The sequence below is a fragment of the Artibeus jamaicensis genome, unplaced genomic scaffold (genome assembly GCF_021234435.1).
Source record: "Artibeus jamaicensis isolate MK-2021 breed Jamaican fruit bat unplaced genomic scaffold, CSHL_Jam_final contig_311, whole genome shotgun sequence".
NCBI classification, from domain to species: domain Eukaryota; kingdom Metazoa; phylum Chordata; class Mammalia; order Chiroptera; family Phyllostomidae; genus Artibeus; species Artibeus jamaicensis.
The window spans coordinates 1378110-1405552 of NW_026521717.1; the positions used below are offsets into that span (position 1 = coordinate 1378110).

Consider the following 27443-nt stretch of genomic DNA (forward strand, 5'->3'; position numbering starts at 1 on the left):
CTCCTCATCTTGTATCTAATTCCATTTTTCCCCAGCTCCACTCAGATTGCTCACATTTCTATCAAACTATTTCTTTTCACAACTGAACTCCTGGTTTGTCCTACCCCCAAAACCTGTTTCTACAGGCTTCCTCTTCTCAGAAAATGGCACACCCATCCACTCAACCGATCAAGCTGTAAGCCTACAAGTCAGTTGTTACTCTGCTTTCCCATGTTCATATCCATTCGTAACCACATCCTCTTAAAATGTATTCAATATCAACCATCTATTTGCGTCTCCATTCCAGAAAGTCTTGCTCTCTCATTCTTAGCACATGCCACAAAGTTTTAGTTAATTTGTTTGTTACCTTCCTGTCCCACTGGACTCTGATTCCATGATGCCAGGAACAATTATATCTGTCTGATCACCACTGGATCCCCAGAATCTACCAAATAAACATGTTGAATTGAATTGAATGGTAAGATATAAATAACATGAAATACATTGATCAAAATGTTAGCTGAATTGTTAGTTATGTTGGTGTAGTGTCATAGCTTAAAGATGACTTGATTTCTTACACAGGCACACCTTGATTGCTTCCACTAAGAACATCTTCACTCATCACTGATTACTTTATGATACACAGCTTATGAAAATTCCTATTTAAACTCAACTGAAATATTAAATGGAACTTTTCCTGATATTCAAGTGCATAAATGGAGCATTTGCAGATCTGAAGCTATTACTGGCTGCTCACAACCCCTGTATGAAATAAAAAGTCTCAAATGAAGTGGCAGTGTATATCTATTGTTTTTAGCTGCCACCAAATACTCTACTCTTTCACTTTTGGTGGGGGGGGGGTTCATTTACTATTATCAGTGGGATTACAGGGTAGCTCATCTGATTTTATTGTTAACATAGGCAAAAATATTTTTCCACCCAATTCCATTTTGTTATAGACATGATCTATAAACCTGCATTACTTTTCAGAACTTAGACTTGCTAGAATTTCTGTGCTCTTAGGATATACTAGGATATACTAAAAAGTGACCTAATTTAAATTAACTGACAGTGGCAATCAGGTTCAATTTGCGAATTAAAAAAACAAAAGCCAAAAACTTACTTCTTTCAAAACATAAGAAAATTTTATAGAAAAAAGAACCCCACAATTTTTATTTTCTTGTTTTGAAGTTTTTGACACAACTTAAACTATTAACAACAAAGAATTTGCAAAATAGATATCCTTTTTTTAGTAGAGAAAAATTCCTTTTTAAAAAATATATTTTATTGATTATGCTATTACAGTTGTCCTATTCCCCCCCTTTATTCCCCTCTGCCCTGCACACCCCCTCCCACACACATTGCCCCCCTTTAGTTCATGCCCATGGGTTGCACATATAAGTTCTTTGGCTTCTACATTTCCTATACTATTCTTAACCTCCCCCTGTCTATTTTGTATGTACTATTTATGCTACTTATTCTCTGTAACTTTTCCCCCTCTCTCCCCTTCCCACTACCCTGCTTATAACCCTCCATGTGATCTCCTTTTCTGTGGTTCTGTTCCTGTGTTAGTTGTTGGCTTAGTTCATTTTTGTTTTTGTGTTTTTAGGTTCAGTTGTTGATAATTGTGATTTCATTGTCATTTTACCATTCATATTTTTTATCTTCTTTTTCTTGGATAAGTCCCTTTAACATTTCATATAATAAGGGCTTGGTGATGATGAACTCTTTTAACTTGACCTTATCTGGGAAGCACTTTCTCTACCCTTTCATTTTAAATGATAGCTTTGCTGGATAGAGTAATCTTGGATGTAGGTCCTTGCCTTTCATGATTTTGAAGACTTCGTTCCAGCCCCTTCTTGCCTATAAGGTCTCTTTTGAGAAATCAGCTGACAGTCTTATGGGCACTCCTTTGTAGGTAACTGTCTCCTTTTCTCTTGCTGCTTTTAAGATTCTCTCCTTCTCTTTCATCTTGGATAATGTAATTATGATATGCCTTGGTGTGTTCCTCCTTGGGTCCAACTTCTTTGGGACTCTCTGAGCTTCCTGGACTTCCTGGAAGTGTGTTTCCTTTGCCAGATTGGGGAAGTTCTCCTTCATTATGTTTTCAAATAAGTTTTCCATTTCTTGGTCTTCCTCTTCTTCTTCTGGCACCCCTATGGTTAGGATGTTGGAATGCTTAAAGATGTCCCAGAGGTTCCTAAGCCTCTTCTCATTTTTGTTGAATTCTTGTTTCTTCATTCTGTTCTAATTGACTGCTATTTCTTCCTTTGGGTTCAAACCATTGATTTGAGTCTGATTTCCTTCACATCACTTTTGGTTCCCTGTACATTTTCCTTTATTTCACTTAGCATAGCCTTCATTTTTCCATCTATTTTGCAACCAAATTCAACCTGTTCTGTGAGCATCCTGATTACCAGTGTTTTGAACTGTGCAGGTTGGTTATCTCTTTGTCACATAGTTGTATTTTTTTCTGTAGCTTTGATCTGTTTTTTCATTTGGGCCATTTTTTTTGTCTCTGCATGCCTGTTAGTAGTAAGGGGTGGTGCCTTAGGTGTTCACCAGGGCAGAGCAAACCATGTCTCTGCATTATTGCACTGTATGTGGGGGATGGGTACAAAAGGGAACAATGCCACTTGCTGGACTCTTGGCCAGCTTTTGGTCACATCCTCCACTACCCACAAGAAAATTGGACACCTCTGGTGCTGATTCTCGGGTGGGTGGATATGTACATTCTAGGACCCTGTGGGTCTTTCTAACAAACTCTCTGTGAGGCTGGGAGTTTCTCCCACTGCTGCCTCAACCCCCACAGGTGTTTTCAGTCAGAGACTTTGAGGCCTTATTTCCCTGCACTGGATCACTGGGTTGCTCAATCTGTCCTGCTCTCCAGTTGTTCCTCCTGGTTTATCTGCATGAGAATGTGGGACCACCCATTCCACCAGCTGCCACCTTGCCTGTGTTTTCTCTCCCTTGCTGTCTCTACCTCTCCTACCAGACTGGATGAATGTTTCTTTTTTAACTCCTTGGTTGTCAGACTTCCAGACAGTTCAATTTTCTGACAGTTCTGATTGTTTTTTGTTTTTAAATTTGTTATTATCCATTTGGTTGTGCACTGTGTGTCTACCTACACCTCCATCTTGGCTGGAAATAGAAAATTCATTTCTGATTAGCATATTAATGTTTTACAAACAAAAGAATGCTGTTAAAGTACTTTAAAATAATGTATTTACTTAATTAGATGGAGCTTTCTGCATAAAACCTGTTTTGTGCTGGTCTGGTAAATCTCTTCTCTAAAACTGCATATTGTAGCCCTGGCCAGTAGGTTGGAGCATTGTCTTGAAACCAAAAGTTTGCAGACTTGATTCCCAGTCAGGGCACATGCAGGAGGCAACCGATCAGTGTTTCTTTCTCCCATAGATACTTCTCTGCCTCTCTCTCTCCCTCCCTTCCCCTCACTCTAAAATCAATGGGCATGTCCTCAGTAAAGATTAAAAAAAATTTTAATGCATATTTTGCAGTGTACAGATGATGTGCTATAGAATTGTGCACATGAAAACTATATAATTTTGTTAACCAGTGTCACCCCCAATAAATCCAATAAAAAGGAAAAATTGGAAAACTGTGTGACTCACAGTGGTAGACACCATATATTTCCAAAATTCTAATTTTTTATTGAAATCTTGACTTTATCATTGGCAATAAATGCTGTCAGTTGTTTTCCTTGAAAACATAAAAAAGGGAATGGAGTAAGCTGACATACCTGTTGACTTCATCTTAATAGGTACATGTACTAGCTAGGGAGAAACATAATCCATCAGAATGGAAAGAGCCACTTATGAGCAGCCTATGGATAGATTAGCAGTTCTAGGTTGGTTTAGATTATGGCCATCAAATTTAACAACCTAGAGATAAATCCACCAATTCATCACTGATTAAAAATCCAACTGTTTTACAGAGTTACTTTATCCATAACATTGAGTCTACTTCATCAAATTGTCATTTATTTAAATGTAGAAGAATAGATTTATTATATATTTGTAAAAAGTGAATATTTTCAAATGCATAATATTTCCTATTCCTCAGAAAAGAGCCCTGTATTATGGATTAGGAGATTTGGGGACTACCTATTGCTGCCTATTACTATTTGTACTGAATAGTAATACTGCTACTGAGTATTAGTTGGGTCACCATGGGCATATTAACTTCTCTGGATCTCTTAAGATGTGCTCCACCTAGAAATTCATAAGGTTCCTATGATTCAATAAGTGAATGAGTTAATAATTAATTTTACTCTGTTTGCAATAACAGAACCTGAACTTGATGCCACAAACTCTAATTTGTCATTTTAAAATCTATCATTTACAAATAAGCCACAGTGTTTGTATGTGTTCCGTATATATCAAGTGAGATAATTTGAATAGAATAGGTTTTTTAGCTAGTCCACTGTGCTTGAGAACTGGGTGACTGCTCCCTGGAGAAGCGTGCTCTCATTTGGCAAGAGAAGGGTGATATTAATTTTTTAAATTATTTTAAATTTAATATGTTGGCCACCTGAGCACCATGCAATGTATAAAAGAAATATAATACCTAATCCCTGTTCTTCGGTATACAAGATGCATGAGAAATCATCAAACATTTTTTTTTAATCCTCACCCAAGGACATTTTTAGTTTTCATTGCTTTTGGAGAGGAAAGGAGAGGAAGGAAGAGAGAGGGAGGGAGAGAGAGAGAGGCATCAATTGGTTGCCTTCTCATATGCACCCTAGCCCCAACCAGGGATCAAACCTGCAACCTGTATGTGCCCTGACTGGGAATCAAACCCAAGACCTTTTGGTGTATGGGACAACATTCCAACCAACTGAGCTACACTGGCCGGGGTTCATCAAACATTTTAAAACATCAAATGAGCCCTATTGCATGACATGTTTTATAAGACTTAGAAAGGAGATCAGCTAAGTGTGGAACACTTAGGGAGAGCTGTATGAAAGGTGCAGAGTCAGGCCTGAATCTTGAAGGAGGGGAATGTTTTTGATCTGAAGGAAGCAGAGGAAAGTCTGGAGGAGCAAATGAGTAACTCTTATGAGCAAACAGTCTTCCGGCTTGTTATATCAGAAAGTCACTTCAGTGGGATGGTGAGAAGATGGCCTGATTAGAGGACACAGGTGGGAGGCAATGGGAAATAACCTCGGGTGGGCTAGTTAGTGCCAGATGTGGAAAATCTTGAAAAATCTGACCTCAGCAACTTTAATTCAATGATGGCATTTGCTAATTTAATGGAACATGGTTTCCTGTGCCTGTCAAACTTTTCCTAGTTATTATGAAAACATTAAATAAAATCATCTAAGTGGAGACATGGTCTTTCCTAGCTTTACTTTGCAATTCTTAATGCAAGGAAGGGGTAAACCTTGTGAGTAGATAAATGTGCAGTCTCTAACATTTTCTCTTTAACATTCTTTTCTTCCCCCGATAAATCCATGTCATTAATGACAACGTGTAAGTCTACCAGAGGAGAAACAGTCTATTGGATGACAGGCTTAAGTGAATGTTGCTTTATACCCTAATGGTCAACATATGGGCTTCTGTCAGCTTGGAGTGGCAGGAATTTCTAAAGACACAGGCCCATCCACAGAGAGAAGGAACTTGAAACAGCACCCTTCCTCCAGGTCCCAGAGGTGTGAGTCTGGGAACTATTAGCAAAAGCCTTGCATCCTCCTTGGCTGTCAGGAAGATGCATGTTGGTGGAGACAGAAATGCTTTTGCACTGGGAACCCTGACTCCATTATTAACTTTATAGTTCTGGAGATGTGATGCTTGATACTGTAAAGTTCTTTCAGCATTGCTGCACCAAAAGCACGTGATGTGGTCACAAACTCATGTGATATAGAAACTCTGATTCTTCATCTTCCTTTTTCCCTTGCAATATGTAAGCTCTCGTGTGAGTCATGGTGAAGACAGCACCTAAGGAAAGGAAAAGATTGGATTGGAACCCACACCTTCCCATGGCATAGACATTACAAGCTGTATGGAATTTACTGACACTGAGTCTAGGTCCATGATCTCATCACAGTGTGATGTGAAGATGACAAAAGGGTGGGCTCACCAAGTCTGAGTCTGCAGCCCTCTCTCTAGGGACTAAGAACTGTGCCTACACAAGCCACACATCTGGGCACATGTCACAGGCAGAAAGCAAAGGGAAGTCAGGGAAAAGAGCTTCTAACTTGTCACTTTCTCTTAGATCAATTGAGTACATTAGAATGCAGTAAGAGATTACATTTTTAAGCAAATGAATTATTTTAATCATTCATATAAATGTAATTTATTCATATAAATAAATTAAATGTGCAGTATCTAAATGCATGTTTATCCTTTTAATATATCAGTTTGTAAGACTAATGATAGGGCCATTATCCGATAATATTTTTTAAATTTCTCTTTTGGAATATCTTTACAGCCAGCCACACATGCTTTTGTAGATACTGTATGGTGTAAATATTTGACCTGTATAGATCAATTTGGTCTTTGGAAATGGCTCAGAGAATCAGGATGAAGTGTGGAGAGTCAGGTGAGTGATCAGGCTGTCCTTCCATTTTTGGTGTGACACCAGTTGATGCTATGGGCTTTCCTGAGATAGGAAGTTCTGCTTAGTGAGGGCTCTTCCCAGAGCCTTTGGCTGTGGCCACACCAGTGACATACTTTGAAACCACTTTGAGGGCACACATGTTGTAGAGATGTCATCTTGGTATTATGATGTAATTATTCTCATTTCTCAAAAAGGTGACATGAATATTAGTACAGGAAAATGCAGTGTAAGCTACTAACACCATGTTAATTAGTCTTGTTCACTTTTTCATGTAACTTTAGGAGTCTTGTCTATGAAATATGATGAACTGGAGAAAAAGTTCCCCTCCAAAAACAAAAGTTACATACCAGGACCTTTGCAAGTTCATAAGTTGTTAAAAGTAATGAAAGGAAAGGAGTGAGAATATGCTGAAGCACTGATCATGTACTGTTACCTGCCAGCCTGCTTCCTGGGCCTGGAGGGCATCAGGATGGGGCTCTCTGCTGAGAGGCTCAGCAACGCAGTAGTCAAGAGTTCAACCTGAGTCAGACAAGCTGGCCTTCATATCCTCACCCTGCCACCTGCTGCCTGTGGGATCTTGGGCAAGTCACTTAGGCTCCCTGACCCTTCATGTCCTCATTTCCAAAATGGTGATAATAATAATAATACCTACTTTATAAGCTTATGGGAACTAACTGAAATAATGTGGGCTAATGTTTATGACAGGGCCTAGCCCACATCAGTGCTCCATAAATATCGACTCCCATTATGAACAGAAAGAAGAGAAAAAGTATTAAAAAAAGAAGATAGAGAAGAAAGAAGAAGAGTGAGGGGGGTGGGGAAAGAGATGAAAAGAAGGATGGATGACCTCAGGTCTATTTGGCTTTGGAAATGTTCAGATTGTCCCTTTTGGGCACAAGGCTAATAGGTATAGCTGGCTTTGTTTCCCTCTGTGTTCTTGTTGTGGACCAGGCAGGAGTGATTCATTAATAACTTGATATGTTATTTAGAAAGGAGATCTAAAAATATATGGCCTAAATATTCAGAACTTAAAAAACAGGCAGACCATAAAACTGAGCAGCTCCCTTTCTAAAGAGAGTATGCGTGTATGCACATGATATTCTTGATTCTTATCCTTGAAAGAATAATGGTGATGCTTTTAGTTTTGGAAAGACTACCAAGAGGTCACTGAAGCAGTGCCCTATAGCTGTCAATTAAAACAAGTCCTTATATAATTCCAATAAAGGAAAGCAATACTCACAAATTTTATATAGCTCTGCACTCTGGAAATGCTTCTTTGCTTTTTTCAGCCATTTCAATGAGTATATTCTGCTCAAATGTCAGCAAGTGTCAAAACTGCCCTTCTGCCCTATAGTCTGTCATTAGATCTAATGAGATCCAAACCCTAGAGCAGGGCCCATTAGCAGTGCATCGCTGTGCAGCCTCATCCTCTCCCTGGACTTCAGAGCCTGCCGCTCCCCACTGTGGTGGCCCATTCCTGGGTGCTGCTGACACCTTACAGGGGCCCATTACCACTCTAGACTTCCCCCACCCTATTCTCACATCAGTGGCTATCAACCTTCAAAAACTCCTCTTATCTTCCTACTGGTTCTGGGCCCTCATTGTGCTCTGTTAGGGAAGCCAGTGGATAGTGGTGTGTTCAGAGTAATATTTTCCAGCATTCTATAACTAACTGAACATTGAACTGCTGAGATACCCCATTGCCAGAATCTTTTCCTCCTTTACTGAAACCACTTCTGGGTTAAGTCCTGTCAGTGGCCATAGCTTTGTAGGCTCTTCTCAGAGTTTTGAGGGTTGAGGTTACTTCACTAAGCAATCCTCCTCTTTCAGAGTCCAGTTCAGTTTTCCACATTTGGGAGACAAAACCACCATGACCATTACCCAAATCTGAGTTAGATCACCAGCTTAGACATCCTCGGGCTTGAAGCCCCTGGGGGAAGACTGCTGAGTTCAATGTCAGGAAAAGGCCCTCAACCTAATTCAGGAGTGAGATCTCCTTATCCTGACCCAGTGCCCCACAGACCCAATGGGGAGACAAATTTATAACTGAATGGTAATATATTCATATTTTGATAAGTGCATTTCACTAGAAGTGAACAATGTTTGTTGGTGTGGAAGGCTGCTGAACAAACCATGAAAAAGTAAAACTTTGGAGTTGCCTCTGGGATAGCAAGTAAGAGTGCTTTTTACACCCACTGGGGATCTCATTCACACCCATGGCTGCAGTGGACACCTCTGAGCAAAAGATTTCCTAATCCACATCTCCACCCTGATCTCTCTCCTGAGTCCTAGAGAGCATGTTCAGCAAGCATTTCTACCTGGATGACTCAGTCACAGCAAACTCAACATGTTGAGAGGTAAATTCATTATCTTTTCTCAAAGCCTGCCCCTCCCCAGATGGTCCCCACCTCAGAGAATTTCACCAATATAAACTCAGTCACTCAAGCCAGGAACCTGGGAGGACTTCCCATCCTCTCAGTCACCAGTCTCCACACCTCTTGAGTCTGTGCACTTCTTCCATTACTACCCACACTGTCCCCATCCAGGCCATGTCATGTCCTGCCCACAGCACTTTACTGGTCTCTAACTTACCTTTTTGGCTTCACTCTGGTGTTTGTGAGCCATCAAACCCTATCAGCCATAGTGATTCTTCTGACCCACAAGTCAAGTCTCATTGCCTTTTTGTGTAAAAACTTTCAGTAGCATTCCATTGACTTTGGTTTAAAGTTTAAACTCCTTAAATTATTACACAGGCCTTTAACACAGTGCAGCTTCTACCCACCAGTTTAACTCATCTCTTGCCAGTCTCCCCTTTGAATGTGACATTCCAGCCATGTTTAATGCTTCTCAGCTCCTCACACATATCCAGGTCTCTGTATTGTACCTACCTTCCCTCTATCGTCCTCTATCTTATTCTTGTTATTGAAATATAAAATGCATACAGTACAATGCATGTCAAACATGCACAGCTCAGTGAATTGTCTCTCTCAAATGAGTGTACCCACATAACATACACCCAGATGAAGAACCCAAAAGAGGACCAGTGTTCCAGGAGCCTCCTTCATGCCCCTTCCCACTGCCCACCAGAGAAATCACTACCCTGACTTCTAATAACATAAGCCTGCAGAATTGTGCCATACATCTCCTGCTACATTAACAAGGTGCCAATAAGTTTAATGGCCTAAAATAACTGTCAAGTCCCATCTTCAGCTTCATCACTCCTTGCAGCTATGCCTTTGCATCCGCTTTGTCACCAAGCTTCTTGAAAGTTGTCTCCATTCAGTGTCACCTGTCCTCTCTGCCCATTCACTCTCTAATCCACTGCATCATACATATAATCCCACTGAAGCCACCCTCATCAGTGGGCAGTTACCTCCTTACTGTTGAGCCAAATGAACATTTTCAGTCTTTTTTTAATTGACAACCCCTGCCACCCACCCACAAATTCAGTGACTGGGAGGTTCTTCTTGCCTGGAATGCCTTTCACCCCCATTTTTCCTGCAAATCTATTAATTATTTATGTCATATTTCTAACACTACCTCCTCTATAAAACTATGCCATTAACATCTCCTCTTCTGATCCTGTTTGTTACTATTAATGTAAATGCCAATAAATATTATTTTATATGTTTGGCTCATTTCCCCTAGAACATAAACTCTGCATGGAAAGATCTTTGTTTTGTACATGGATAAATTTTAAGCTCCCAGAACTGTGGTTAGCATGTATTAGGCACTCAATAAATACTTATTAATTGAATGAATGGTTACCACTTATTGAGCACTTATTATGCTGGGCACTTTCATGCATTATCTGGTTCTACCCTCACCATCACCTCATAAGGAAGGAACTATGTTTATCCCAATTTTGCATAGGAGGAAACCAAAGGTTAATGAGATTAGACCTGCCCATGATCACACAGTTGATACATGACAAAGCTAGGAGTTGAGCCCCAATTTGTTCAAGCCCTAAATAGACTCAAACTCCCATCTTTGAGCTTTGTCTATAGTGGTGCTTTGCACAAAACTTTACTATAACAGGCTTTCAGCAACTGGACAAAATCTCCAAACAGCCAGCACAGTGTCTTACACATGTTTGTGTTCACTAAATGTTTATTGAAATAAAAAAATGGGTGTGCTGTTAAGAGGCAGCATTTGGCAGTGAGCCTTTTTGCACAGTCAGTAATTTTTTAGCACTGTCCTGATGGTTGCTGCAAATCCAGGCCTATCTGCTGCCTCCTCTAACCCTTTGTTTCTTCAGCACAACGTAGGATCCAGGCCATCCCTGGCTGACCCACCCACCACCCTGACCCCAGCCCTCAGCCATCCTTCCTCTCCTCATGAAATTCCCCTGCTTGTCTTCCTGCTGTCAGTGGCCTGATCAGGCAGAGCAAGTTCTGCCCCTCCCACTCCTCTTCTTGACCCCACGCCCTGCTTGAACCTGGCTGCTTCTCTGGTCATTCTTGACAGTCAGGGCAACATGACATTTATATAGATAATTGGAACACAGTGCAGATTGTGATAAACACAGAGGGAGTCACGAGGCACTGTAGGAGTTATGAAGAGGAGAAATTCCTAGTTACATGATGGAGGAAGGGAAAATAAATTAAGTCATTGCATTTTTCATCTTGATAAAAGGATTTTTTAAAAATAAAGAGTATAGCTTTTTTAGGTTTGTTAATTATTTAGGATTGTTGATTGTAAGTAATAGAAACTGGGGTGGTTTAAGCTAAAAAGGAGAATTTATTGTAAGTCTGTAGCAATCCAAAGGTTGGAATGCAGCCAGACCTTGGTTAGATATAGAAGGGACTAGAAAACAGTCCAGGATCTGAGCAACATTCTCTTTCTATATCTTACCCATTCTGCTTCTGTACATCTGCTTTGTTCTTGTCTCTCTGTGGACCTGCTCTTCACAACCTCGCTGTGGTATGTGGCTACCAATGGCTACTGAGTTTATACTTGGCAAGACTGACTGTGTCCATCAAAATCACCCAGGATATGATTGTCTAACTGCTGTGCTGTAAACCTGAAACTAATACAAAATAATGTTGAATGCAAACTGTAATTGAAAAATAAAATTAAAAAAGATCACAAATCCCCAGGGAAATACACTCAATTTACCCAGTGCAAGTCAGATACCCACTCCTGGTCCAATCACCTGCCACCAGCAAAGTAGGGTAAGGTAATGTTGGTCAGTATGGCTGCCAGGAACCCACCTCTCTTCAGGAGGAAGAAGCAGAAAGGATCATTATAAGCTGAGCAGACTCTCTGAAAATGTCACTACACTTGGTTCTCTTGTCTGATAATGCCCTTGTGAAAAAACTCTGGGTGCTTCCACCAAAATATTGGGTTTATAAAAAAGTGCATGTAGGTTTTTCCATATGATGGCTGTAGTAGTGCTTAGTTGTCTTTAACTTCATTTGAAACAACTTTGTTAGATTGTATTATAACAGCAGTCATATCAGTGTGCATTTTAAAAAACTTACCAAAATTGGTGAATTTTTGTGCAGCCATTTTAATATTGAAGATGGAAGACAATATGCAACATTTTTGGCATATTAGGCTTTATTATCTCAAGAAGGATAAAAGAACAACTGAAAAGCAAAAAAATTGTGCAGTGTATGGAGAAGGTGCTGTGACTGATCAAATGTGTCAAAGTGGTTTGTGAAGTTTCCTGGTATTATTGACATTTTGGCCAAATAATTCTTTGCTGTGGGGCTTTCTTATGCATTAGAAGGTGTTTAGCAGCACTCCTGGCCTCTACCCCCTAGAAACCAATAGCAGGAGATAGCCAACATACTCAACATATCCAAATCAATAAAGTCATTGGTGAAAATGAGAAAGGTGTTTTGTATTTTACAGAAAAAAACATACTGACTTTTTGGCCAGACCAACAGAACAAATTAAGAGGCTTCCTATTTTGGAGGTTCTTTTTCAGGAAGAAATACATAAATTTAGCAAACATCACCCTAATTAAGATGATATTTCAGTGGTCTTTCTTAATGGGTTTTTCATGCCAATTTTGTTCATTAAAGGCCTAGATTCCTGGCTTCACCCAAGTGTCTCACACACATCCAGATGGCCTGTGAGCCCAGCCTTTATAAAAGGTAAACCAGAATGGGCATATATCCCTCCTCAAGGTCTTATGAAAACGATACCCACACTGCCCCTTCATCAACCAGAGTTCTCTGTGCTTTCTAAGGAGCCAGAGTAATCAGGTCTAGGGATACAGAATTAGCCCCCTTTCAGAGGGCTACACCCTGACAAATTCTCAGAGAGCCAACTTTGGCCACAGCTCAATTAATGTGGTTTGAGATGAGGAGAGGGGACTAGGATAAATCCCTCTTTCATTCTGATCCATCAATCAGTGACCTATCAATCAGTTATCTATCAATCCAAGGCTAGGTAAGGATGATCTGAAAGGTTTCTCTAACTCAGAAGTAAGAATGCTGGAGTCAGGTTGCTCAAGGCAGATCCAAAGCTCCATTCACGTCCATCCTTCCCAGACTGGCCCTCTGGGTACCACTGCATTCCCTGTGGTTGGCCCCCAAAATTGGTGGTGCATCCCCAGACTATGGTGAGTAGGGGTCAAGGCCCTCTTTTGGAGATGACTTTGTAACTCTTCTCCCGACACATGTTGCATTCCACCCACACCTTTTCCATGACACCTCCCCGCTTGTTTTCCAGGCTCCATGGGTACAGCTGGCCGTGTGTGCAACCTGACCTCCCGAGGAATGGACAGCTGCGAAGTCATGTGCTGCGGAAGAGGCTACGATACCTCCCGCATCACGCGGATGACCAAGTGCGAGTGTAAGTTCCACTGGTGCTGTGCTGTGCGCTGTCAGGACTGCCTGGAGGCCCTAGACGTACACACCTGCAAGGCCCCTAAGAGCGCTGACTGGGCAGCTCCCACATGACCCCAAGGGAAGTCACCATCCACCTTCCCTCCTGCAAGGACTCTATTGGGTCTGCAAGGACACTGGGCCTTTGGGTCCTCTCAGGAGCCATGTGGCCTTTGTCTCAACAGAAGCCTCTCCTCCCTCACTGGGCACCCCAGGACTGGGGCCACATGCCTGCCTTCCCCACTTCCAGCATTCTGCAGCACCTCTTTCTGGTTGTGGCAGGCTGTCGGAGGGGAAGGGATGTGGGCCCAGATCACTGTCTCCACTCACCTAGATAGTTCCTTTTTCCAGAGTGGCTGGCCAGGAGGAGAAAGAGTGTCTCAAAAGAGTTTTCTCTGTGTGTTTCCAGCAAATGCTCAAGTTCAATTCCATACTTCTCAATGGAGGGTAATGTAAAGAAAGCGGGATCAACTACCACTGGATTAACTCTAATTTTTAAAAAGACCAAGCAAGAATTTTTGCCTATCAAGGGATTTTCACAGCCTCCCAGAGTAATTTGTAATTACCTAGAGAAGGGTGGCTTTCAATAAATTTAAGGTTTAAAATGCATCTATTTCAAGGCATTTATTGCCATATTAAAATCTGATGCAACAAGGTGGGCTGCTGTCCTTTGGTACAGCAACAACAAAAGCCTCAGAAAGTGACTGCTTTACATTACTGCCCCCTTGATATAAAGGACTTTTGGGAATAGACTTCTTTCTCACTTAGGATCTGAACAGAGTTAGAAAGAAAATTGACATCTGACAGTATTCTGTAACTATCAGATAAAGATGGGGGAAAATAATTTAGTAAGTAGAGTATCAGAAAATGTGTCTGTACAGATTAAAGGGGAGGGAGTAAAATTCCTATCTGGTATGATGCATGTGACCTATGGGATTTTGTAACTCAAACAGCTTTGACAATGAAAACTTTTGGGATGACAAGAGCAGGGAACCAAAATGCTGACAGAAAGGTTTCCAGATCTAAGTCATGCCCAGACAGCTTCTACCACAAGCAGATGCCTAAATGAAATTGTCCATGTGTGCAGAGGAGTATCAACTAGTACTCATCACCCTTCAAGCACATTTTAAAAAACTGTCGTATATAATTGTGTTCATTTGATGCTTACAAGATGACAAAATACCATAGCCTAAAGCAGCAAATGACACATAGCCTTGCTTGTAAATTGGTAACCCTAGTACATTATATTGCAAACAAATCATAACTTGGAGACTGTATTTAATGGACCCAGCTGTAATTATGAGAGCATCACTATACAAGTTGTGTTTGGCTTCTGCCATGAGCTAAAAGATGATATCCAGGGGAAATAGAGAGGCTGCCTCACCCATTTTATATATTATATGAAAAAAAGGTGAAATATATAAAGCTACTTCTCATGTTCCCTCCTGCATTTAGTTTCTTGTTCAAAACGTTATCTCTTCACAGAGCTGTGTTGACTAACAGGACATTTCCTTATATGCATCTGATGTCAAATTTTCATCCTTCCTCATTCTTTACTAATTTGGCCTTTGGTTTCACTATCCTTGCTTCACAGAGGATATTTGGACTGAGGTTTGTGAAACACAACCTGCTGGAGTACTTTCTCAGTAGTGAGATTTGCCTTCTAACCCTCTTTAAAATGACAGCATTCATCTCTTTTCCCTTACTTCCCAAACCCAGAATTAGTTGTCTGGTTTTTCCAAAGCAGCTCTTCCCTCTGTTTATCTTATGGATTTGGAGCTGGGAGGAGTGGGACGTGACAGCAGATGCGGTGAGCTCAGTTGGGCCATGTGGGTAGTGGGAAGGCTGGGCAAGGGGTCTCGGTCTTAATAACACTGAGGCTTGCAGTCAGTGCCTTCCTGGGAGGGCAAGGGGACTCTCGTGGGATCCCAAAGCCATTAGCCCTTTTTCCTACTGGATAAACGGTGAAGTCGTAAATTGATGGAAATATTTAGAGAACATCTCAGCTGCCCTCAGTTTATGTCTGAGGGGAACTGAGACCAATAGAGGTGAAGGGGTCTGTGCAAGTGTCAGCCATTGCCCTAGTGCTCTGGCACAGACTGGCCCACACTCCAAGAGTATTCAAGAAAGTGAAGCACTTTATCTACTAAATAAAACTAGTTTGTCTCAGGATCTACTCAGTAGATTCTAAATTTTAGCATCCGAAAGCAATATTCATTTTTCTTATTCCTGGGATAGTTAGATCTGACTTTCTTTCTATGCTGAAATGCATCTTTCCTGATAGGGAGGAAGGGGATAAAGCATATCCATGTAAAAACCTGAATAAATTGTCCAAATTTGTGGCAGCCATCTCCAGTGGCAGTGAATCTCCAGTGGTAGTGAATGTGGCCATTGTGGAGAACATAAGAGAGCTAAGTATTTTTACCTGCTCTTCTGAAAGAGGGAATCTCCATTATTTAAAACATTGAACAAAAGAGAGAAAATCATTTCAAATTCAATTTTGTTATGGCTTAGTGAGGATTGATGTTCCTTGATTCTAAAATTTACTAAACTCTTGATTATCTGAGGTTTTAAGGGAATGCGTGGCATGAATTACCCAAAACAAATAAGAGATTCTATTCAGGTCATATCTTCTTACAAAGTACTTCCCAGTTTTAAAAAATCTTATTCTAAATTGAAGTTTTTTAAGCTCAAGATTATATCCATTAATTTTCTGCAATATCTGAAGAAGTTCCAATAGGAGATCTTGACTAACTCACTGGAGTCGTCTTCCATAAAGATAAAATCTGCACATGACTCTGAGACTTAGCAAATGGGTTGTTTTCTTCAATAGTTTGCCTCCCTAAATTAATCTGTGGTGCAGACTGATCTGTCTTCTGTGAACATGCTTGTCAAGGTACATTTAGTTAACAGGCTCCCAGACAGCCTGTTTACCTCCTCAAATGGCTTTAGCTCAAGCACAAAAGCCCCTGATGTCATTACCACACAAGGCTCTGGCTCTGTGCCCCTCAGAGAGGAGTGCCCTGGCATGTTATTTGACCACAGAGGACTCAGGATTGGAGTGGAGGAGCTTAGAGCACCTCAGAACATTAACTATCTTCTACAGATCTTATCAGATTAAAATGAGCAACCCAGAAGGATCTATCAAAGAGCAGTGTAATCTGCATGGAGCCAGATGAGGGGAAGGGGAGCGAGAGGGAAAGAACAAAGTAGCTGAATGGTCAGCTGAGCTTGGTGAAGGCAGAGACTGGCTCTTTCAACCCTTGTTGGTAGCCTCCACCCTTCCTTCTGCTGTTGCTTTCCTGTCCCCTCCCAGCACCTTTTTCGAGGCTCAGTGCCCAGACCCTCCATACCTACTGTGTAGCTTTGCTAGAGGCTGCCAATAATCATCACAACCATATTCCGCTTTACTGGAGTTACTATGTAGCTTTAAAATATCAGGTATCACATTTCTTTTTCAAAGAAGATAGCTTTCAAGTCAAAAAAATCTACCTTCACATTGACATTTCTTAGTCTTATTAACTTATTCAGATTATTATCATAGACTTGTAGATCAAGTCTGCGAGTCCCAAATTATGGCCTTTCAGAAGCAGCCAACATGACCATGCATGTGCTTGAGCTTGATGGCATTTTCAAGCCAGGATTTTGTTATTATTTCTCATTGATTAAAGGTTGGCCCAGGGTTGGCGTTCTCGCTTAGCTGCAGAACATTCATCTCCCCTCTTGCCCACTCTCAAAATAAAGGCTCAGAGAAGCGTCCAATGGACCAGAACCATTCTTTTGTGTCTATTTACTGTACTTCAATCTGGGTTTCCTTATCTTAAGAGCAAGAGTTGTATTCTTCACAAGTAGACCTCACCAGTTCCAAAGCTGGTGAATTGCTTTTGTCAAGTCTGTGCTGAAATTCTGAAAAGCAATGCACTGGTGTAAGCTGACAGCTAAGGCATGCTTATTCTGACCTTCTCCTTATATCTGCAGAGAAAATATTCAGTCATCCATGAGAATGTTCTTTACATTTTTCTGGGGATCAGTGAGGTGACAGGTGGTTTGTAAAGCCCTACATGATCATTATTTTTCTAAATCATTGTTGTTCCAGCTCTAGGGGTTTTTTTTTCACTGATATTCACATGGATTCTTGTTTAACCAAACCTCCCACTTCCATGAGCTAATAAAAGTGTCATGCAGATTGTTACAAAGAACTATTGTTATTTACAAGTCTACATTTTCTGTGAAATCAAAATATAATAAAGTGAATTTTCAGTGTTGACTTTGTTATTTTATGCTTGTGATGTCTTGCCAAACCCTCTGATGAAAAGAAATCCCTGCAGGTTACAAGAATTATCCCCTTGTCTCTTCTGAGGACTACACTTAACACAACCTGATCAAGAGGTGTCTTTCAAGTTTGTAAAGATTTGGGGGGAAGTGCATTGACCTACCTTAGTGATAACTACTCTAGTGAGTTAATGTGGAAGACATATTCTGGGTTCAGAAACTATTCCAGGTTTCTACCCTTTGTTCTCCTGTGGTTATCAAGTAAGGCCTGTACCTTCTTGGTGTCAGCATGCTTTGTGGTGCTTATAAATTCAGCATTTCTCCACAGCAGCCAGACCTACCTCCAATGACTTCTCTAAACTATTGCTTTCTATGTACATATTTGATCTGGGCTGAAATAATATTTTTCAGCTTGATTAAAAACATAACAAAACCCCTTAACCCTTTATTGACATTAAGGATGTACTTCTGTACATCCTGACTAGGTGTGCTGCTGATATACAAGCATCAAAAGCTCAGAACATGGAAAGAAATGTTAGGTCACCCCAGCAAAAGAAATCCATTGCCATTCCCCCCACTAATGAACTGTGTTTTGGGGTGGCCTAATGGAGCAAGGTACTGACTCTGCACTTCAAGCACCCCAAGGTGGCCCCATGATCAGACTGATCACTGTCCCTGTAGGACTCCATTGTTCCTTCTGGAAACTCCCTTGCTCAGGTGATCTGAAGAAGCAGTGGTGTCACATGTGTCTTCGTGTGTTTTGCAAAGAGCATTGCCCCAAATTGCCTAAACATTGTCAATATTTCCTTATTACCTAACTGTTTGGGTGAGAGGGCTGTCCTGCATACACATTGTATGATCTCTAGAAGCAGCCCTGGTCTCTACTCATTAGATACCAGAAACAATTCCACTGCTTCCCAGTTGGGATAATCAAAAGTGTCCCTGGACATTGCCATATGTCCTCAGTGAGAGTAGGAGGTGGTGAGAATAAGAGCAAAGCTGTTCCTGGTTGAGAACCACTGATCTAACACTTTGGGTTAAGTCCTTTATGCAAATGTGAGTCATCTCTGCCATTTTCAGTTAGAAATACCTCACTGGGAGTATTAATTTAATGGGATGAGTTCTCAGTATTAGTGTATCAGGCCACTTGGGGAGGAAACTTTTGGGAAAAGCATGGCTGTAGAACCCCTTGGCATCATGGGCAGAATGAGACAGGCTGAGACTTGAAGCTCATTTAGGCCACACTGCATGTCCTTGGATGGTGAGAAACAAAGGAAGAATGGAAGTTGAGCAAGGAGAAACAATGCAGTTTTAGCAGCTGGCAGCAGGGTTCTTTTTAGGAATTCCTCAGTTTCACAACACTCAGTGGGAAAAAGAAGCCCAAGGTATGGCCTAGAGTGTGGAGGAGTGAGAATATTCTAACCGTGGCTTAACTACTTGAGTAATTTAGAGTTTCTCAGGATAGATAGGAGGGTAATAACAAAGAGGGGACACTGCAAAATGGAAAAAGTCTAAATTTCTTTCTTTCTTTTTTTTTGAGGCACCAGAGTTTAGGACTTTTAATTTGTCCCAAAGTTGCTGAAGCAAAATCATGTTAAAACATTCTTCTTTCCTTTATACTCCCCAACACGCGAATGCACACACACACGTACTCATACAAACTACTTGTAGGAAAAAATGGTTTTGTACAGGGGAAGAAACAATATAAATGTAAAACAGGGGTTAGCTCTATCACTCATCTCTTTAAAAAGTTTATATGAATATCCAGTCAATCTCCCTTGAAATGTTATCTATATGGATTTCCAAGTAGACCACAAGATTGTATACTGTCTTGGAATGTCCTTAGAAGGCTCTGCCATTGATCAGGTAACAGAGTAAAAAAACCTAGAGTCTTTTCATTTAAATAGAAGAGGGAAAGACAGAAGTAGAAGAAACTATTAAAATTTCGTCTTCTTTCCTTGTGGCTTGTGGCCACCACTTCCTCCTCTGCCTCCCTGGAAGCCTCCAAGACCTCCCCAGCTTCAGCCACCAAATCCTCCTTGGCCTCCTCTGCCACCACACCTCCACCTCCAAAGCCACCTCTGACTCCACCATGACCCCCAAAGCCACCTTCACCCTTAGGCTTTGCCCAGTCCAAAGTGACTTTGTTTCCATCAATTTCGCCATCTTCCATGGCCTCCTCAGCTGCTTTGGCATCTTCCTCACTGTTGAAGTCTACAAAACCAAACCCTTTAGAAGATCCAGTCTCCCCATCTATGACTATCCTGGCCTGAACAGAGCCATCAAGTGACTCCTTTAATGTCTCTTCTGTAGTCTCCTTGGACAAACCTTTGACAAACAAAGTTTGGGACAGCTGGCTTCTTAAATTAGGTGATCCCCTGGGTCCTTGCAACTCCAGCCTAATTGCTCTGCCCTCAATTTCTCTCTTATTATAGGAATTTAAAGCCTCTTTAGCATCTTCAAATGAAGCAAATTCTATACATGCATACCCTTTAGATTTGCCATTTTGGTTCTGGGCCACTTTGATAGAGGTCGCCTTCTCAATTATTTCCTGAGGAGTTTCTTCTGTGGCACTGTAGGGGAGGTTGCTTAAAACCAGAGATTCTGATTCACCATTTCAAGTGCTATTCTTTCCACCTCTATAGTCTTGACTTTGACTTTTCTCTCCACTGTAGTACAGGGAAATGGATTGCCCATCTATTTCTGTTCCCTGCTTTTCTTCCTAGGTTTTCTCTTCATCAGCTTCTTAAATTCAGTATTACCAATCCCTTTACTCTTTCCATCCTTGCTGACTAATCTAATCTCCACACATCTTCAAACACTTCTTTTAATTCATCCTAACTTTATAAGGCAGATTTTTAGCCACAAGTCTTGTGTCTTGATCTTTTTTGCTGTCTTTTCCCTTTGTTTTTTCTAGTTTAATTTCATTACCAAAGACTTTTAAACCAGTGAATTCCAAGGCTTTTTCTAGGTCTTCAGCAGGTTCAAAATCCACATAGCCAAACTTCTGAGGCATACCAATCTGACATCCACAACATTAAGATTGTTTTTAGCAAAAACATAACTGATACTCGTTTTTCATTCAGAAGCAGATTTGCTGAAGTTTAGATTTCCAATAAGGAGATTGAAAGCTGTAGTTGGTTCTATGGCTTCCATTTTCTGCTTCTTGGCTTCAGAAGCAGCTTTCTGTTTGGCCATTTCCTTATTTTGTTTCCCAGGTGTTTCTCTGACAGGCTCTTCCTCCTCATCTTCGTACCTTCATCATCTTATCATTCTCCTGTTTGTCTACATCCTCTTCATCTTCATCCTCAGCTGTGCTCTTTGCCTTCACAGGAACAGCTTTTGCAGCTTTCTTGCCTTTGATTGGTACAACCTCCTTAGGCTCTTCTTCAGAGCCTAGGCATCTTCTTCATCATTATCCCCATCACTGGACACAGCTAAATTTCAAGCAAATAGACAGTGAGAATTTTCAGTTTAAGGTAGGGTAGGGGCATTATCGGGAGGGTTGTTCATTAAAAGACCCTCATAACCACACACACACAGAGCACATATACACGCTCCCAGATGTCCTTGTCCCAGGTAACCCTAGCTTGTATGAATGGTATTTTAGTGGCATGAAGAATCAGTGTGCTGTCTAACATGTGCAAGCAAAGGTGGGAAGGGACAGCACAGGCTGAATGCAAGATGGGGTAGAGTGGAGAAAAAGAAAGAAGACTGGATGATAGACAAAATAAAAGGTAACTCCACTGGCTAAAAAATTGGGGCAGATAACCCTCTGAAAGAAGGAAGAAGAAATCCTGTCTTCTTTACCTTGACAAATTTCCATGGGCCAAAGTGAATTTGTATTTCCAGTTGCCCATAGAAGGTAAGAGCACACGAGAACCATTTGGATGAGTAAATAACTCTTTACCTGTTCCTTCATATTATTATCTAGTTCTAGATAATATAGCATGATTGAAATCTGATCAACATGATCAACTGACCATTTGGACCATTTTCGGACTTGCAACTAACTTAACTTTGTAATTTCCAAGTAGTGAGTGACCCTATTAAAGCCCCTGTAATTGAGTGACAGGCTCTTGATTTCCCCAAGCAGGCCACCCAATCCTATTTTAATAGTCTTGCAATCTTTTTTTCTAAATTTCACAGATGAGAAAAATAACATTGCTACCTATAAGCCCAATTCAAATAATGATGAAGATGCAACCAGTATCTACTCAGCCACATTATTCACACTGCTTATTTCAACAGAGGTTGGGAAGCTTGGCAAACCCATCTGTAAATGTAAAGGGGCTTCATGTTATAAGTGCAGGTCATACACCAGCCAAATAGCAGAAACACAGAAAATGAAATCTGAATTGGAGTCCCTAAAAGTTAACTTACCCATATAAACTTTGGCATCTGCTCCTTGGTGATTATTCTCCAATAGTAATAAAGACTTGAAGAAAGACCTTGAACTCTGAGTTGTCATTGTGAAATCATCTTTAATTAAGACAAATATTTCCAGCCCAAGAATACAAGTAGAAAGAGACAGGATTAATTTTCCCATATATTGCTGTAACTATAAATACATTATCTTCTCTGCAACTCTCATGAAATAATAAGCACTAGTGTTCTTTAAAGTATTTTCACCAGCCCTTGGAGATTTTATTAGAATCATGATTCACAGATGAGAAAGTTCATTCTTCTACAAGGTTTGGTAACTGGAGTTCTTACTCAGTAGAAGATCTACAGAGACAAACAAATTGGAATTTTTCTGGCTATTAACAATTCATTCACTAGTGATTTTTTTCCTTTTTTCTGAACTGACTGAATAATTGGGTCAAATGATCCCTCTGCTTTGCATGTGTAGACATGCTATTAATCAGTTTCTGAAAGTTATGGTGTTTTATCATATAGCTATGGGACTTCAACAGAGCAGTGAGGTTCCATGACACTTCCAGTATCCTGAGTGAGGATTCATGGAATCAGAATGTCACATTTGGAGGAACAATGCACATAAGTTACTCCAACCTCCTCACATTTGATTCATGGGAAAACAAAAGCAATTTCATGGTTTAGACTTTAATGTAAACAAGGCACGGAATCATCTTCAAGGAAGAGCAGTTATTATTCATTAAATGAGAGTGTATTGAACATCTGTGAGTCAACTGCTATGCTACATATGGGAAATGTAATTGTGACTAAGACAGAAGTGCCCTTGCTCAGAGCCTTCTGGTAGGGCTAGCATGAGACATGTACAATACTTCTTACTTTACAAGTAAGGAGTATTTACTTGCACATAAATGATGAGACTTAGTTCTTATAACCACCCTTATGTATCAACATGAATATCCTCTATTTTGAAAAGAAGCAATTTTTAGAAAGATTTAGTAATTTGCTCAACATCGTAAAAAGGCTTGTAAGAGGCAGAGCCTGGGTTCAAATATTTTGTCTTCTAACTCTCTTGTGTTCTTTACATTCATTAATACCAGAGCTCCCTTTGATTAAAATTCAGTGAGAAGTATTCTTTCCAATGGGCTATTGAAAATTAATTAATTTCATGACCATATTCCCCAAATGCAAATGGGAATGGGTGGACTGCAGGAGGATTTCCATGCTTTCTGATTGCATTTATGTGAAATCCAAATAGCAAATTATATGTAGATACACACATAAGAAAGCTCTACCAAAAAGCAAGTGACTTTTAGCTATACATTTAACAATGTACTTTTATTTAAATGAAGTAGTTTTTATATGCTCCTAGAAAATCTGATATACTGGTCATAAGAAATCGACTTTTGCTATCATGTATAGATTCAATTCACAATTGAAGATGGTTCAAAAATATTGTGTATCAACTCAAACATGGTATGAATCATGATTCATTTATTAAGCATTTTCCCCAAACTGCTACCTAAGGTTTCATTACCCAGATTGAATTAACATGTCAATAATTATAAGAAATATTTTTCATATGTCTTGCCCTTTTACCAATGAGAACCCTGAGGGGAAAAAAAACACACCTATTAAGAAAGGCTCCTGGACAGTAGATAGAAAATAGATGGGGGGGGGGCAAGAATAGCATGGGAAATATAGAATCTAAAGGACTTGAGATACATGGTCATAAACTAAAGGGGGGGTAATGGTGGGGACGGGGGGGGTAGGGTGGAGGGGAATGAAAGGGGGAATAGAACAACTGTAACAGCATAATCAATAAAAAAATTTTAAAAAATTTAGGTTAAGAAAGTGTTAGTACTAAAAATAAATTGATGTTAACATTAATAATATAAAAAATAAAAATAAAAAAAAGAAAGGCTCCTGGAGACTAACTGGGTCAAATTTTAAAAGAAAAAAAATGAACAAATAGAGCCTAGCAGCCATTTCTGGATAGGGGCCTCTCCCATAAATTGTACTTTGTGGAGAGGCCTTTGCACTAAACTGCCTGTACTGTATTTCTGCCATATGAGCCAGCCCTTAGAAGTGTTTTGGGGAATCCTATTTCAACCGATATGATCGAGACTTTTCCCAGCCAATCAGAGCTGCACAGCTCCAGCCAATCAAGCAGCTCCATTTTGACCAATCAAGACAGGGCCTTTTTGGCCAAAGTGGAAGGATTCAGAGTGCTTATTCATAGAAGGATAGACCAATCAGGTACCAGGAGCTGGTTCCCCTATCTAAAAAGCCAGCTTGCCCCTGGGAAGTATGTCTGGGAACACACTTTCCCTTTCCAGCATAGACTGAGGACTGTATCTTACTAGCTGAAAATACGGAAGACATTTGCCAGAGTGAAGTGGAGCAGGGCCACTTCACAACCACACTGCATCACCATTGAGCCTTTCCATAGCAGAGCTATTTTCACAGCCATGCTGTCTCACTGTTGACCTGTTTGCCTGAATAAACTTCTATTCTTCATTGCATCTGAAATTAGGGATTGCTGTTGGTATTAAATTGGCACCAATGACCATCTGTTAACCCTGGGAATAAGGGAGACAGTAAAAATTTTCTTAGCAACAATGCCCCCAAATTGTTTTTTTTCAGAATTATATTCAAATCTATTTTAAAATAGATTTGAAGGTACAAAATGTATATAAATATGATATGATCATCTTCTAGCAACATTTTCACCTTGTTTACAATAAACTATGGGTGGTCTTCCATAAAGCGAACTGAGAATATGGGTATGATCCTAGATTATTAGCTAATATTTCCAGGAGTGATAGGGGATCTTCCTCTATTTTCTGATCTAGAAACAGTCCAGCAGGACTGGAGCAATACATGTGGCTGGCACTGACCTTCAGTTGACCTTTGATGGACTGCTTACTTAGGCCAGACTTGTGGTTAGGATTGTTTCTAATGGTGGCCAAATCAGCAAAAGGAACATCTCTTCAAAATGTAAGGGAACCAAAAGCAAGTCCTTACATGAATATTTGAAACATATAAGAGATTAAGAGGGAAACTTTGTTTACATGGAATCTTAAATAATGGGTCAGGGGAGAGGGTGGAGAATTTTTATTGAAATTACTCTAGAAGTATACGGGATAGATTTATACTCATGTTTATTCATGATAAAAAATAACTGTCCCCAGACGTGCATTTTAATTTGTAAGAAGGCGGTCCTTTAAACAAACAAACAAACAAACAAACAAACAAACAAATAAAATCTAGGGAGTGTAATCCTGCCTAGAATGTGATTCATTCTTTTGGAGCAATAAATACAGTGAGATTGTGTCCAAAAGCAATTTTCCTATTTTATGGACATGTAAGCATTTTTCCTTACAACAACTATAGTAGAATCATATCCTAAGGTAGATTATATTGACAACTATGGGGTGGGGGACAACTCACTACCAAATGTCATTTTCTTTTCATGGTCCTCAAATGGGACCCAAAATTCTTACCTTTATCAATACTACCTGGAGATTAAGAAACTATTTTAGGAAATTTTCTTTTAAAATGCATTAATGTTATTCAGATTTATTCCTTAATTCAACAGTTATTTATTCAATGAATATATGGCACAATTTACCACCTCCCAGATATTTTCTCCTATGTTGAGGAAACAGCATTGGATAAGATAAGTGAAATAACTGAGTATTGTATTTCTGGTAATGTGGCAGACTAAATATCCAAAACAGAAGACTCCTGCTGCAAAAAAAAAATCCTAGAAAATTGACATCAGGTAAAATAAGCATTCTTTTTTTTCAGTTTAATTTTTTTCCTTTTTAATATATTTTATTGATTGTGCCATTACAGTTCTCTCATTTCCCCCCCTTCATTCTCCTCCACCCTGCACATCCCTCCCCCTCCATTCCCCCCCCTTTATTTTATGTCCATGTGTCTCAAGTTCTTTAGATTCTATATCCCATACTATTCTTACCCTCCCCCCTGTCTATTTTCTACCTACCATCTGTGCTACTTATTCTCTGTACCTTCTCCCCCCTTCTCTTCCTCCCACTCCCCTGTTGCATAAAATAAGCATTCTTTGATATGTATGCTTCTCCCGAGCCACACACTAAGCCAGATCCTCAAATACAGGAAAGCTCCAAGGCCAAAAATAAAGACAAAGCTGCAAAACTCAAGCTCTAGGTTGAGGTTTACTTATCTCCCTTTCTAGAAGATGGGTTCTAAAGTCTCTGTCAGTGCAGGAGACAAGGTCTTGGGCTTTCTTAAAGTGAGAAATTAGAATTAGGATGCAACATTCTGTCCCTTCCTACATAAAGTCAGAATCTTCAAAATGCAATACATTTAATAAGGGAAAAATCTGACAATCAGCACAGGGAATAACTAGGAACTACTTTGTTATGAAGTGGAATTAGGTAGGGAAAATTAATTAATTAAAATAAATTTATAGTTCTTACCATTTACAGCTACCAGCCTCTCCTCACCTTAGTTGGTGTTAGAATTTACATAACTTGTATGCTCAAGAAATTGCTTCCCAAAAAAAGTAACCTTAAAAACAAAACAGAGCAGTTCTAGATTGAGGTGCCAGGCAGATGCAAGAACAAAGCCTCTTTGAGAACCACATTTTTAACCAGGTGACAGAGTATTTTCACAGATAAACCTTCTCCAAACCTGAGCTCATAATCTAAAATTACAAAACACACCAAGAAGTAAGCCACTAAAATTGAGTGTTACAGGAAAAATAAACCATATAGATTCCCAAGAATATCAAATAGTAAAATTATTATACATACACAATAAAACAAATCTGTCTAGGAATTATAAAAGAAGATTAAAAAGGAATGATAAACATAAATAAGGTATTTAGTACTTAAAGGAGAAAATTAAAATATTTGAAAAAAATAAAAAGAACATCCATAAATTAAAATATATAACCACCTATATTAAAAATTCCTGTGGCCACAGGGGGAGGAAACATTGTTAAAATCTTTACTCTTGCTGTCCATTCAGAATTGCCCAGAGAGCTGCAGAAACTCTTTATTAAAGATTTGAACTTCAAGATAACCAAAGAGAGAGTGAGGGGCCATTTGAACCACAAGAATGAAAGACCCAAACTCCAAGCACTCCAGTAGTTTTTGGCCTGTCACATAAGTCACTGTAGTACAAGTAGACAGCCATGAATGCAAAGGAACACAAGAAAAATGGAAGAGCTGTAGAACCAAAGGGAACTATCTCAAAGACCAGGTGCCCAGTTACCTATAAACAAGTGGCAGTAAAAAAAAAACACTGAAGGAGATCCAGGATGGCAGAGGTGTGAGTGGAAGTTACACTAACCTCCTGCCAGGACCAAATTATAATTACAACTAAATTGTATAGAAATGACCTGGAACA

The 27443-nt window shown here is 39.9% G+C and overlaps 1 protein-coding gene and 1 pseudogene across 2 annotated transcripts in view; one reads left to right on the forward strand and one right to left on the reverse strand.

Moving 5' to 3' along the window:
• The window catches only part of WNT2 (Wnt family member 2), a 47757-nt gene extending 30169 nt beyond the window's left edge, over positions 1-17588 (forward strand). For both annotated transcript variants that reach the window (XM_037158963.2, XM_037158964.2), the window contains exon 5: positions 13243-17588. In XM_037158963.2, coding sequence (XP_037014858.1) covers positions 13243-13472 — 230 coding nt within the window. In that variant the 3' untranslated portion in view covers positions 13473-17588. The remainder of the gene's footprint in view (positions 1-13242) is intronic.
• A 2018-nt stretch (positions 17589-19606) lies between these two features.
• LOC119059354 (nucleolin-like) lies at positions 19607-22140 on the reverse strand (annotated as a pseudogene).
• Positions 22141-27443: the final 5303 nt, after the last annotated feature.